The 12972-nt window shown below is 42.0% G+C and overlaps 1 protein-coding gene across 2 annotated transcripts in view; it reads right to left on the bottom strand.

Annotated features, from left to right (window-relative positions):
* Positions 1-1139: 1139 nt before the first annotated feature.
* Positions 1140-12972, bottom strand: part of BRMS1 (BRMS1 transcriptional repressor and anoikis regulator) — a 37148-nt gene continuing 25315 nt past the window's right edge. The window contains exons 7-11 of one of the 2 annotated variants that reach the window (XM_040328877.1): positions 11261-11353; positions 6278-6342; positions 3385-3424; positions 2651-2774; positions 1140-1612 (exon numbers count right to left, since the gene is read on the bottom strand). In XM_040328877.1, the coding sequence (XP_040184811.1) occupies positions 1489-1612; positions 2651-2774; positions 3385-3424; positions 6278-6342; positions 11261-11353 (446 nt within the window). In that variant the 3' untranslated portion in view covers positions 1140-1488. Of the gene's footprint in view, positions 1624-2650; positions 2775-3384; positions 3425-6277; positions 6343-11260; positions 11354-12972 lie in introns of both variants that reach the window. The other variant, XM_040328878.1, reaches the window with a different exon arrangement.

A 12972-nucleotide genomic window follows, 5' to 3' on the forward strand; every position in this document is an offset into this window, starting at 1 on the left:
GGAGGGTTCCGATCAGCGGGAGTTCCACTTTAGGGTGGAGCTCCGCTTTAAAGAAACCTATTTAGAAAATAAAAAATTAACCTTTACAACCCCTTTAATGCATTCTATGCTTTAAGATAAAAAACCTTCTGTGTGCAGCAGCCTCCCTCAAACTTACCCGAGCCACATCTCGATTCAGCGATGTTACACAAGAGACTCGGCTGTCTGGGACTCTCCCTCCTGATTGGCCAAGACACAGCAGGCGACATTGGCTTACGCTGCTGTCAATCAAAGTCAGCGAGCCAATGAGGAGAGGGGGGCGGGTTTGAGCCGCAGTTCTATGTCTGAATGGACACACAGAGCAGCGGCATTGGGTGCCCCCATAGCAAGCTGTGTGTTGTGGGGGCACTCGAGAGGAGGGAGGGATCAGGAGCACTTTAATGATGTCTTATTTTTTTGATACAGAACATTGTCAGAGCTTGCTTGCAATGCTTTCTCTGCCTCTGCATCATATCTGTAAATCTTCAATGTGAGTTCTAAGGCACTGTCACTCTAGCCTCAGAAGATCTGAAATGAGATTTAGTAATTTCACCATTTTGCTTCTCACTCTTTTCCTTGCTGAATTCACAGACATGGGGAAGCAAAGCTCTGCCTCTAACAAGAGGGCCGTCTCCTATAGAGACACGGTGTAGAACAAGATATAAGTCAGTAAAGAGGAAATAATCAGCTGCAGGGAAATAAAAGGCAACACTGGTGGCCAGTTTTGTATATTTATGGCACAAAAAACCTGGACACCCAATCTTTTCAAAATATCCAAGGGAAACATTGTGGTAAATCAACCACAAAACTATATCAACTAAAACTATAGAGTGCAAAACGTGGTGCAGCTTTGCATAGAAACCAATCCAGTTGTTTTTTGTTAAAGCTTAATTGAACAAGCTGAAATTAGAAGCCGATTGGCTACCATTCACAGCTGCACCAGATTTTCACTCTCCAGTTTTAGAGAATCAACCCCGGTGTCTGTCTGTTGCCCTTTAAAATTACAATTCCTCATAGCACATTGGGATAATACAGAAAAGGACTGATCGCTTGCCTGTCCAAGGCTGTATGACACTGGAACCACAAGAACCACTGGTAGTAAAAATACACAAACAAAATTGTTTAGCTTTAAGACAATAGTTTATTGCGTTCTAAATTAATTGGTTATAAAAATACATATTTAAATTTTAGCAAAAATGTAAATATAGGAAAATAACTATTTTTGGAAACAGCTCAGCACCGTACGCTAAACACCAGCCCTACCCTCTGGAAAAGTGGTTCTTGCTACAGCTTGCCATACACACAAAATTCATTTTATTTACAATATCTACATACAGCATCCTATATGCTGCAATATTGTCACACACTCACACAGTACCCTAAAGCATTTTGCCCTATCCCTAAAACCCAAATCAATATTTTGCAGAAGGTATCCTCCCAGATTTCATGAAGGAGGAAGGGTTACTTTTCTTATTTTCCTGCTCTTCTCACCGAGTATTTGCCTTTCTGTAGCTGAGATACATATATCTTTGTCTTGCTGCTGTCTCCTCGCCTCAGCCAAACTTCTCCTGTGCTTACTGCAGTGATCACAGCCCTATAAAAGATCAATAAATAAACAAAATAAAATGTTAATCCCTGCAAAACCCAGCTAACAAAATCCAACATTTTGTCTACAGCAGTGGGGGGCTGGTGGCACTTGGCTTGGGGACAGTCTAGCTCAGGGGTGCCCAACAATGAGCGGAGTGGGCAGATGACAGGTCTGTGTCCAGTCTGCATAAGCCAAGCAGACACAGCCCAATCTACTCTATGGGCCCTCTGATCCAAATCAGATGGAAAGGGGCAGGGCCGGATTAACATCCTCAAGATAGTCTATTTGACCCCCCCCCAAAAAAAAAAGATCGACTTCGAGGGTTGTAGTTCGGTGACCAGGGGGCACAGAGATCCCACATAAGACTAAAGTCTGTTTACATCTGCCGATCCATAGAGGTGAATGAAGGGTCCGATTGGGTCGGACCAATCGATTGAAAGGGGCCTATTGCAGCGCAGTGTACATGTGGTTTTCCTGCCGGTTAGCTGTACTTTGCCATAGACGTCTATTATATCTTGCAGGTGTGGTGCACTTTCTGAAAAGCCACTTGCTCCCTCTACCACCGGCTTTATTTACAACACTGATGCTCTTAGATGGAAGGTCAGCAACCTGCCATCTGGGCTTTCCAACAAGCCATCCCAGAGCAGGAGGTCGCGGGCCACATCAGAGGGCTCCGCTTCATACTAGCCCATTATGATTTTACTTTCCAGGGAGGAAAAGGGGAAGTAAAACCCATCAGGGTTTACTTCCTCTTTAACACCTGTGGCCTGACCAGTCTTTATATACCTTATTCTACTAAAACAGCAAGCCTATTACCTAGATATTAGCATCTGTGCTACACCAGTAAAGGGCCGGCACTGAACATATTTCACAAACATTTCTGTTCCCGCAAGCTAGACCAAGCTTGGTCACATACACAAATGCTGACTGCCAGTGAATATTTTTACTCCAAGGCTCATCTTATGAATACCCATTAAGTATGGATGGACTGGACTAACTATGCACTGGAACCAAAGAAAAAGTGTCAAAGGGTAACATTCTTACTGTGATGGGGGTTCATCTTTTATGTCAAGAATAATGGCTTCCCCTTTGGTGAAGCTCTCTCCTTCATAATATAGGCAACCATCTTCACACCGAGCACTAAAATGCTGCTTTTCAACCTTCACACCTAAAGGCATGAGAAAAACAGCAAAACGACAATGGTAAATATTATTTATAAACAGTAACCCAGGAAGTAAGTATGACATTAGGAAAGTGGCTCAACAGCATCAACAATATCATTATTGAAAGGGCCTGTGTTGACAGACTTTGGGATTGTGTCATTGGCATCAGATTGACAGTTTGAGGATCTCCTGAGGTACAGTATTCAGAATTCATTAACAGATGAGTATGACCCGAATAAGGATGAGCTCTGGTGTGTCCACACTGTCCACGTGCAGAGCCCGCGAGGAAGTGGGCACGGCGCTGTGCTCATCACAGGGAGACATTGTCCCGATGCTGAGCTGCAGAGATCGGGAAATGTCTCCCTGCCTGTGGTTAGCGCAGTGCCGTGCAGACTTCCTGGCGGGCTCTGCACGTGAAGTGTGTGAACACGCCGGAGCTCATCCCTAGACCTGAAGTTGGCCTCCTTCCGAAGTGCATTTAACCTGCTTCAAGCACAATGGATTTGTATAGGAGATTAAAACCTGTCTGAAGCAAACAAAGCCCATTCATTGACCCAGGCCCTAAAGTACAAGGTACAACTAGTGCAAGTCAAAATAATTTGCCTAAGAACTCACTGTCTGATTTCCTCTTCTGGGGAGAAACTGCTGCTTTAGCCTGTAATAATCCAAAATGATAGAAAAGCAAGAGACTTCAGAATAGCCATCAAAAGTTTTAGTACAATGCAAGTAAATGGGTGGCAAGTTTAAGAGACCATCTTAGACTTCCCTTTGCCTGTGAACAGGTTACTATTAATAAGACATTAAAACAAAGAAATAGTGAGGAGGCACAGATGGAAAAATCTCCTCCAAGAAAGGACATTTGTAGGGTCAAGTACCACATCCTAATATATGCAAAAAATCCTAATATACAGTGAGGAAAATAAGTATTTGAACACCCTGCTATTTTGCAAGTTCTCCCACTTGGAAATCATGGAGGGGTCTGAAATGGTCATCGTAGGTGCATGTCCACTGTGAGAGACATAATCAAAAAAAAAAAATCCAGAAATCACAATTTTTGATTTTTTAACTATTTATTTGTATGATACAGCTGCAAATAAGTATTTGAACACCTGTCTATCAGCTAGAATTCTGACCCTCAAAGACCTGTTAGTCTACCTTTAAAATGTCCACCTCCACTCCATTTATTATCCTAAATTAGATGCACCTGTTTGAGGTCATTAGCTGCATAAAGACACCTGTCCACCCCATACAATCAGTAAGAATCCAACTACTAACATGGCCAAGACCAAAGAGCTGTCCAAAGACACTAGAGACAAAATTGTACACCTCTACAAGGCTGGAAAGGGCTACTGGGAAATTGCCAAGTAGCTTGGTGAAAAAAGGTCCACTGTTGGAGCAATCATTAGAAAATGGAAGAAGCTAAACATGACTGTCAATCTCCCTCGGACTGGGGCTCCATGCAAAATCTCACCTCGTGGGGTCTCAATGATCCTAAGAAAGGTGAGAAATCAGCCCAGGACTACACGGGAGGAGCTGGTCAATGACCTGAAAAGAGCTGGGACCACCGTTTCCAAGGTTACTGTTGGTAATACACTAAGACGTCATGGTTTGAAATCATGCATGGCACGGAAGGTTCCCCTGCTTAAACCAGCACATGTCAAGGCCCGTCTTAAGTTTGCCAATGACCATTTGGATGATCCAGAGGAGTCATGGGAGAAAGTCATGTGGTCAGATGAGACCAAAATAGAACTTTTTGGTCATAATTCCACTAACCGTGTTTGGAGGAAGAAGAATGATGAGTACCATCCCAAGAACACCATCCCTACTGTGAAGCATGGGGGTGGTAGCATCATGCTTTGGGGGTGTTTTTCTGCACATGGGACAGGGCGACTGCACTGTATTAAGGAGAGGATGACCGGGGCCATGTATTGCAAGATTTTGGGCAACAACCTCCTTCCCTCAGTTAGAGCTTTGAAGATGGGTCGAGGCTGGGTCTTCCAACATGACAATGACCCGAAGCACACAGCCAGGATAACCAAGGAGTGGCTCTGTAAGAAGCATATCAAGGTTCTGGCGTGGCCTAGCCAGTCTCCAGACCTAAACCCAATAGAGAATCTTTGGAGGGAGCTCAAACTCCGTGTTTCTCAGCGACAGCCCAAAAACCTGACTGATCTAGAGAAGATCTGTGTGGAGGAGTGGGCCAAAATCCCTCCTCCAGTGTGTGCAAACCTGGGGAAAAACTACAAGAAACGTTTGACCTCTGTAATTGCAAACAAAGGCTACTGTACCAAATATTAACATTGATTTTCTCAGGTGTTCAAATACTTATTTGCAGCTGTATCATACAAATAAATAGTTAAAAAAAATCATACATTGTGATTTCTGGATTTTTTTTGATTATGTCTCTCACAGTGGACATGCACCTACGATAACAATTTCAGACCCCTCCATGATTTCCAAGTGGGAGAACTTGCAAAATAGCAGGGTGTTCAAATACTTATTTTCATCACTGTAACATGTACAAAAAAAAAAACTAACTACTATTGGAAGGACTTTGCTGGTACTCATAAGTAAAAAAGTTTATTTGTACAAAAATTTCAACAACATTGATCATATTACAAAGACAAGGTTGCAATAACATTATAGACCATTCATCACCCTACTGCAGCCGGGTGGCGATTTAGCTTCCTGCAACTTCAATTCAACACAAGTGCTTTTCACGGGTACAAAAACCCGCTTCTTTGGGAAGAATGGAATTACAGCACAAATTCTAAAACAGAAGGTATAAGCATGTCAGTCAATTTAACCGTTTAACAAGGTATGTGACCCCTTGATAGGAAATAAATGCATACCTTAGGCTACTTTCACACTCAGACTAGTTCAGCTAGTTTTAGCGGCGCTTTACCGGCGCTGTGCGGACAGGGCACTTTTAAACCCAAAGAAAAGGTTAATGAGGGGTTAAAAGTGCCCGCAAAGCACCGCTGCCTAGGCGATTTGCAGGCGCTTTGGCAGCGCTGCCATTGATTTCAATGGCAGGGCAATTTGGGAGCTGTGTAAAGATGCTGCTTGCGGGACTTTGCAGACTGTCCCGCAAGCGCACCAGTGTGAAAGCACTCAGGCTTTCACACTGGGGTGGCATGAGAGGCACTCTACATGCGCTATTTATAGCGCTAAAACATCTGTAAAGCGCCTCAGTGGGAAAGGGCTCTAAAAATATGTGAAGTAAAAACATAACAATGGTCATCCCAGAATCAGCTGTTACCAACTTCCTAATTACATACAATGGTACACATGAGTTCCTATTGATTCGATAGTATCAAAGCAAGTGTTCAAACAAACAATAATCAACAAGAAAAAATATATACTAGTAATCCTAAATCAATGGGATTGATTAGGGAGTATGTGCTTGGTTAAAAACCAACAGTGCACAAAAATCTATACATAGTTATAATGGGGGCCCTAAGCATTACCAACTTGCCCCCCTACTCCCAAAAAACGTTTGAAATACCTTTTTGATAGCAGTCCAGTCCTCTAGGATATCCAAGTCCCGTAACATATAAACAATATATGGACCTATCCGCACTGTCAAGGAAAACTGAAGACTAACAATAGTTTATTAAAGGGTTAGTTCACCTTCATGACGCAGGAAAAATAAATCCTGAACCCAGTATTCTAACTTTGACATGTGTTAGTAAAACTAAGGATATCATTGCAACTACTTTGTGTATCCAGGAGACCCATCCCTTTTTTGACAAATGACAAATTGGGCCCTCATTTGCTGGTAAATAGTTATGGATGTCTCCTAAAAAGAATGCATTATCAAAAAAAAAAAAAAAAATGGACAAAAATAGTAAAAATAATATATATGTTTTGATGGATATTTCCTGTAATTACCATGGCCTACCCCCAAAGAACAACTCAAAACAAATACTCCTATTCCTGACAGTTGCAGTAATACCACATATGTGTATGTCATTTGCGGTTTGTACCTGTAGTAGGGCCAAGAAACAATTGTGTGCATTTCGCTTTTTTATACTGCATAAACATACTAATACCAAGTAAAAAAAAAAAAGCTGGATTTTAATCCTAAAAACACACGCACTCTGACCTTTGCACCTTAACCATGACTTTGATCAAACCTTAGTCTTTCTATTTTACTCGAATTTTTTTTTTTTCAATGTTTTTTGTTTTGTTTACTCCTCTAGCAAGAAAAACAATATTCCATTATTTTTTTTCTATTCGAGGCTGTGCAGTGAATGATCACAGTGATAGCCAATCACAGGCTATTACAGTGAACACGTGATCGAGAGCCAGTCCTCATGGTCATTCTTATGAAACCTGGAGCTGTCAGTGACAGCTCAGTTTCTGTGCTAGCAGTGAGCTCCCAGCACAAACACACTGGCCTCCCACCCTTTCAACCTCGGCAGCAATGCTGGCAGCACTAATAGGTCTATTTCCCAAAGACAACCCCTGGATATGACGCTGAGCACGTGCACTCAACTTCTTTGGTTGACCATGACAAGGCCTGTTCTGAGTGGAAATATTACACAGCCCTATGGTCTTGGCCACCGTTCTGCAGCTCAGTTTCAGGGCCCTGGCAATCTTCTTATATACTAGGCCATCTTTATGACGAGCAGCAATTCTTTTTTCAGATCCTCAGAGAGTTCTTTGCCATGTTTAACTTCCAGTGACCAGTGTGAGAGTTAGGCCCCTTTCACACTGGGGTGTTTTTCTGGCGTAATTCAATCGTTTTTCAGGCGCTTTGGCGTTAAAAAAAAAGCCTGTAAAGCACCTGAAAGAAGCCTCATCTGCAATCCCAATGTGAAAGCCCGAGTGCTTACAGAGCCCTTTCACACTGCCAGCGCTTGAAAAACACTGGTAAAGTGCCGCTAAGACCCCTTTCACACTGGGGCGTTTTTCAGGCGCTTTGGAGTTAAAAAATTCTCCCCACATGGAAAGGGGGCTTTATTCAGCGTATTCAACGCTGCAAAGAAGCTGCTTGCGGGACTTTTTTTTACGCCCTGCCAGCGCAGCGCCTCAGTGTAAAAAGCACTCTGGCTTTCACATTGGGATTGCAGATGCAGCTTCTTTCAGGCACTTTACAGGCGCTTTTTTTAATGCCAAGACCCCTTTCACACTGGGGCGTTTTTCGAGTGTTTTTCAGGCACCTTAGTGTGAAAGTACTCGGGCTTTCACATTGGGGTTACAGATGCAGCTTCTTTCAGGCGCTTTTTTTAACGCTAAAGCGCCTGAAAAACACCCCAGTGTGAAAGGGGTCCAAAAGCGATAACACCAAATTTAACACACCTGCTCCCCATTCACACCTGAGACCTTGCAACACTAACGAGTCACATGACACCAGGGAGGGAAAATGGCTAGTTGGGCTCAAGACATTTTCACTTAGGGGTGTACTCACTTTTGTTGCCAGTGGTTTAGACATTAATGGTTGTGTGTTGAGTTATTTTGAGGGGGCAGAAAATTTGCACTGTTATACAAGCTGTGCACTCACTACTTTACATGCAAAGTGTCATTTCCTCAATGTTGTCACATGAAAAGGTAGAATAAAATATTTACAAAAATGTGAGGGGTGTACTCACTTTTGTGAGATACTGTATATGCAGATGTACCTGCTAAAAGAATTGAAATTCTTGTCAGTCATTCTTATTCATAAATATGTAACATATATTGTAGGGCCAGGAATTTCACTTTAGTGTTTACTGGTTTAGCTTTATAGCTCCCGGAGTGTACTTTCCCCTGAGAGGACAGAGGTGTGGCTACAGATACATTTCTCTAATGAAAAGAAGAGGGGTAGCCCAGAAAGCTGCAATGCAGAATCAAGAACATTTACCTGTCACCTTTTTGTTATGCAGGGGGCTGGAGGAGTGTGAATCAGAGCACAGGCTGATATGAATTACACATCTTGGATGGCAAGACAGCACATAGATATATGCATTTCAAATGTGTTTTTAGCGGTTTGCCTTCACCTTAAAGGGTCACTAAAGGAAAACAAATGTTTTGCTGAAATGACTGTTGACAGGGTATAGAGACATAAAAGTTAACTGATTCCTTTTAAAAATGATTACAAATAGATAAAAATCAATCCTATAATGTGCCTGCAGGTTAGTTACACTTTTAAACTGGTTTCATGTTCCTGTGAACTAGAGAGACACACAGAACAAAAACAAACAAATCCAGGGCAGTGTTTTGTTTTTAAAATGAATCTGATTGGTTCTTTTAAGTTTTAGACACACAGTAATGACAGCTTAGACCTACAGTGAAAAGCTCCCAGTACGATGGTTATGAGGAAACCGACAACCAGGAAGTGTGGAGATCACAGCAGAATTACAGCTACTTCAAAGCAAAAACGAACAATAAGGACATGAAACCAGTACTGCAGTAAGGTAAAGGAAGCTATTTAGTTAAAAAAAAAAAAAATCCTTTAGTGATCCTTTAAACGTAGGCCTTCAGAGCTTGAATGGGTATCTAGAAGCATCCTTGAACCAACAAATAACACACAGAAATAAGACATTGGGGGTGATTTACTTAACCTGGAGAATGCAAAATCTGGTGCAGTTCTGCACAGAAACCAATCCGCTTCCATTTTTTTTGTGAAAGCTTAATTGGACAAGCTGAAGTTAGATGCTGATTGGCTACCATGCACAGCTACACCATACTTTGCATACTCCAGTTTTATTAAATCAACCCCACAGAAGGAAACAACCCAGTGTTTAAATCAAGACTCAACAGCCTCCTGCTGAAATGTTATTGAACCCTGCTCCTCTTCTTTGCGTCCAAAAAACACACAGTGTATAATTACACTGTCCCGTAACATATAAACAATATATGGACCTATCCTCTCTATCAAGGAAAACTGAAGACCAACAATAGTTTATTAAAGGGTTAGTTCACCTTCATGACGCAGGAAAAATAAATCCTGAACCCAGTATTCCAACTTTGACATGTGTTAGTAAAACTAAGAATATCATTGCAACTACTTTGTGTATCCAGGAGACCCATCCCTTTTTTGACAAATGACAAATTGGGCCCTCATTTGCTGGTAAATAGTTATGGATGTCTCCTAAAAAAAAAAAAAAAAAAAAGTATTATCAAAAAAAAAAAAATGGACAAAAATAGTAAAAATATATATTTTTTGATGGATATTTCCTGTAATTACCATGACCTACCCCCAAAGAACAACTTAAAACAAATACTCCTATTCCTGACAATTGCAGTAATACCACATATGTGTGTCATTTGCGGTTTGTACCTGTAGTAGTGCCAAGAAACAATTGGATTAAATCTGAGGATCAGAAAACTTCTAATGCTATCCAGTAAACACACAGCTGCAACCAACTCACCATAATCTGATTTTAGTGCAATATCCCAGGTAGGTCACTAAAAGTGTTTATCCTCAAGCGCGTGTTGTGAGGCCACCTCGCACTCAGCTTCCGGTATCATCAATAACAAACTTCCAAGGCATGACTGAATCAGGTGAGTGGTTGAAAACAATTTCTTACCATCTATGTTTTTTTTTTTACATCAAGCTTTTTCATTCACATTACAGCAGCGAAACTGCATTTGCAGTGGCGGTGTCTGGGACTCTCTCCCCTCTCACAAGCAGGGGTATTTTGATCACCAAACTACTGATAAAAGGCCCTAAAATAGACTGCTGCACTACAGCACTGTCTGGATGAAATTTTGTAGTAGTGAGCAGTCAGGATGAATTCCCCATATGCATGTCAAAGTTTACCTTTCAGTGTTAAAGTGGTTGTAAACCCTCGGGGACAAGTTACACCTACAGGTAAGCCTAGATTAAGGCTTACCTGTAGGTGTTTGCAATATCTCCGAGACCTACATGGTCTTGGAGATATTTGCAATTTCCCCGAGCAACGGCTTCAACGGCGCATGCGCTGTCTTGAAAGCCGGGGTCATGTCATGAAAGGCGGCTCCTGTGCGCATGGGCGGGATTTTGCAGCCCCCGGAAGAAGAGGGGTGAAGATGGATGCTCGATGCCAGCATGAAATACGGTGACATTGCGGGCTTCTACTGCAGGTAAGTGTCACATAATGGGTTACTATGCGATGCATAGTAGCCCATTATGCTTTACCTGTGCAGGAAAAAATAGAGGAAGTAAACCCCATCAGGGTTTACTTCCTCTTTAACTGCAGTGCACCTCTAAACCTGAAACTGCAAGTATATTTCCTGATACATCTTTTCTTGTTTGCAGGAGGAATGTAGCTAGGCTAAATTTTCAATATGCTTTTACAGGCAACAGATTTCTATTATCAACACAGTAATTGTAGTTTGGATACAATTACAATACAGATAAAAAAAAGTAACATTGGACAGTTTCTATGGAATCATAATGTGTGTTTTTTTTTCATGTAGATGATAACATTTTAGTTCTCAGGCCGAAAATCACAAAATGGTGAGATAGTAACATATGTAACAGTCATTTGACACACAGAGTCTGTCTTTAACAAAAGGATACCAGAAACCAATGGAACTCTCCGCTTCTTCTCCGAACGAAATGGATCCCACTTTTTTCTACTTCGCTTGGATCTCAATTCTTCATCCCACCATTCTGATGAAAGAAAAAGAAAGAATGGAGAAGCTAGCCAAAAAAAAGAGAGGAAGAAACTAAATGGTACCAGCAGGTGCCCTATGGTGTTGCTAAGCAGGGGTGAGTTTAAGGCTACACACATTCACACACCTACTTTTCAAGCTAGTGCATTGCCATAAAAAAAAACATGGTTTTATTGCAATAAATGGTAATGCATGTACACACAAACAAATGTCCATAGTAAAAAACTACTGATTTCCTAATCAGTAGCCGATTTACATTCTTGCAGTCTGTACGTACAAATGTTAAAATAGTCTGCTATCATTGGGATATTAAAGGATATGTAAAAACCTAACCCTTTAAAACAACCAATTGAGTTTAAATCATAAATGCAAGGCAAAATGTGTGTGTTCTCATAATCTCTGTTCTGAGCTGCATAGGGAACTTAGAGAGGCAGAAGTGGTGATTACAGGGGGGTGAGTTGGCAAGAAGCAGAAACACAGCAATACACTGATCTTTCTATTGAAGAGCTCTGCAGTAGGGCCTGTCCACACATGTATTGGCCATTGGAGGACATATGGGCTGTGTTCATAGCACAGCCAGAAAACGGACCACGCTGGGAAGTATGTGCTTCTATGCCTAATGTGGTCAGTTTGAGCGAGCAAAGCAGAAGAACTAGCAGGATTACCACACAACGAAAGCAATACAAGGAGAACAGGGCACTTTTTACTACAAGTACATGGTACAATAGGCACTTCAGGAATATGAAATATGAAATGTTGCATCACTTTGAGAGCTGGTTCACACTGGGGCTGAGCCGCCTGACGAGTCGCGTCCCATTCTATGCAATAGAACCGTTTTAATAGGAGCGACGCAAGTCGCTCCGACTTAAAAAAAGGTTCTTGTACGACTTTGGGGGCGACCTGCATTGACTTCTATACAGAGGTCATTTTGCAGGTCTTTACCCAGTGCAGTCCCAGCACAAGACAAAGCAAAAAGCCTTTTCTTATGGAATAGTTCAATGTTCATGTTGCAATGACGTGCATGGTGTTTTTTTTTCCAGTGCAGCAGGTTTCAACACAAGCTACCACATTACAACGTCAATGTGTGAAAAAAAAAAAAAAATCACGAAATGTCACTTTGACATTTCAATAACATTCAGACAAACAAAAAAAGGAAAACAGTCTGGTGCACTGGGATCAGTGTGGTTGATCATAATTGATTAGGTCCAGTGGTTAGGTTAAGTTGCAAGAAAAAGTGCAGGTTCCTGGATTTTTGTGGATTTTTCTTCCCACTCTCTCTCTTGGACTATACATTTGCTCATTAATGTCTAGCCTAAGCAAGCTGTGTTGTGGCTTCTGGGTACGGTCACCTCGCTTGGCTGTGTTCGTCTCTGCTCGCTGCCTTCGGTGAGGACCTTGCATATCACCAAATTGAGCGAGCAGAGACAAAACACAGTTCAGCATGGTGACAATACCCAAAGCCGCCACACAGCTTGCGCTCCAGCTCCTAGCACCTGGGACAGATTGTCTGCTGCCCAGCATCACCCTGCCAGCCCCAGTCCCCTCCTGCCGATATCTGCAGTGTGTCTGAGATCCCAGCATTGCTGACAGTCTGAGTACACAAGACGTTTTCCTGAC

The sequence above is a fragment of the Rana temporaria genome, chromosome 11 (assembly GCF_905171775.1).
Source record: "Rana temporaria chromosome 11, aRanTem1.1, whole genome shotgun sequence".
Lineage (NCBI taxonomy): Eukaryota > Metazoa > Chordata > Amphibia > Anura > Ranidae > Rana > Rana temporaria.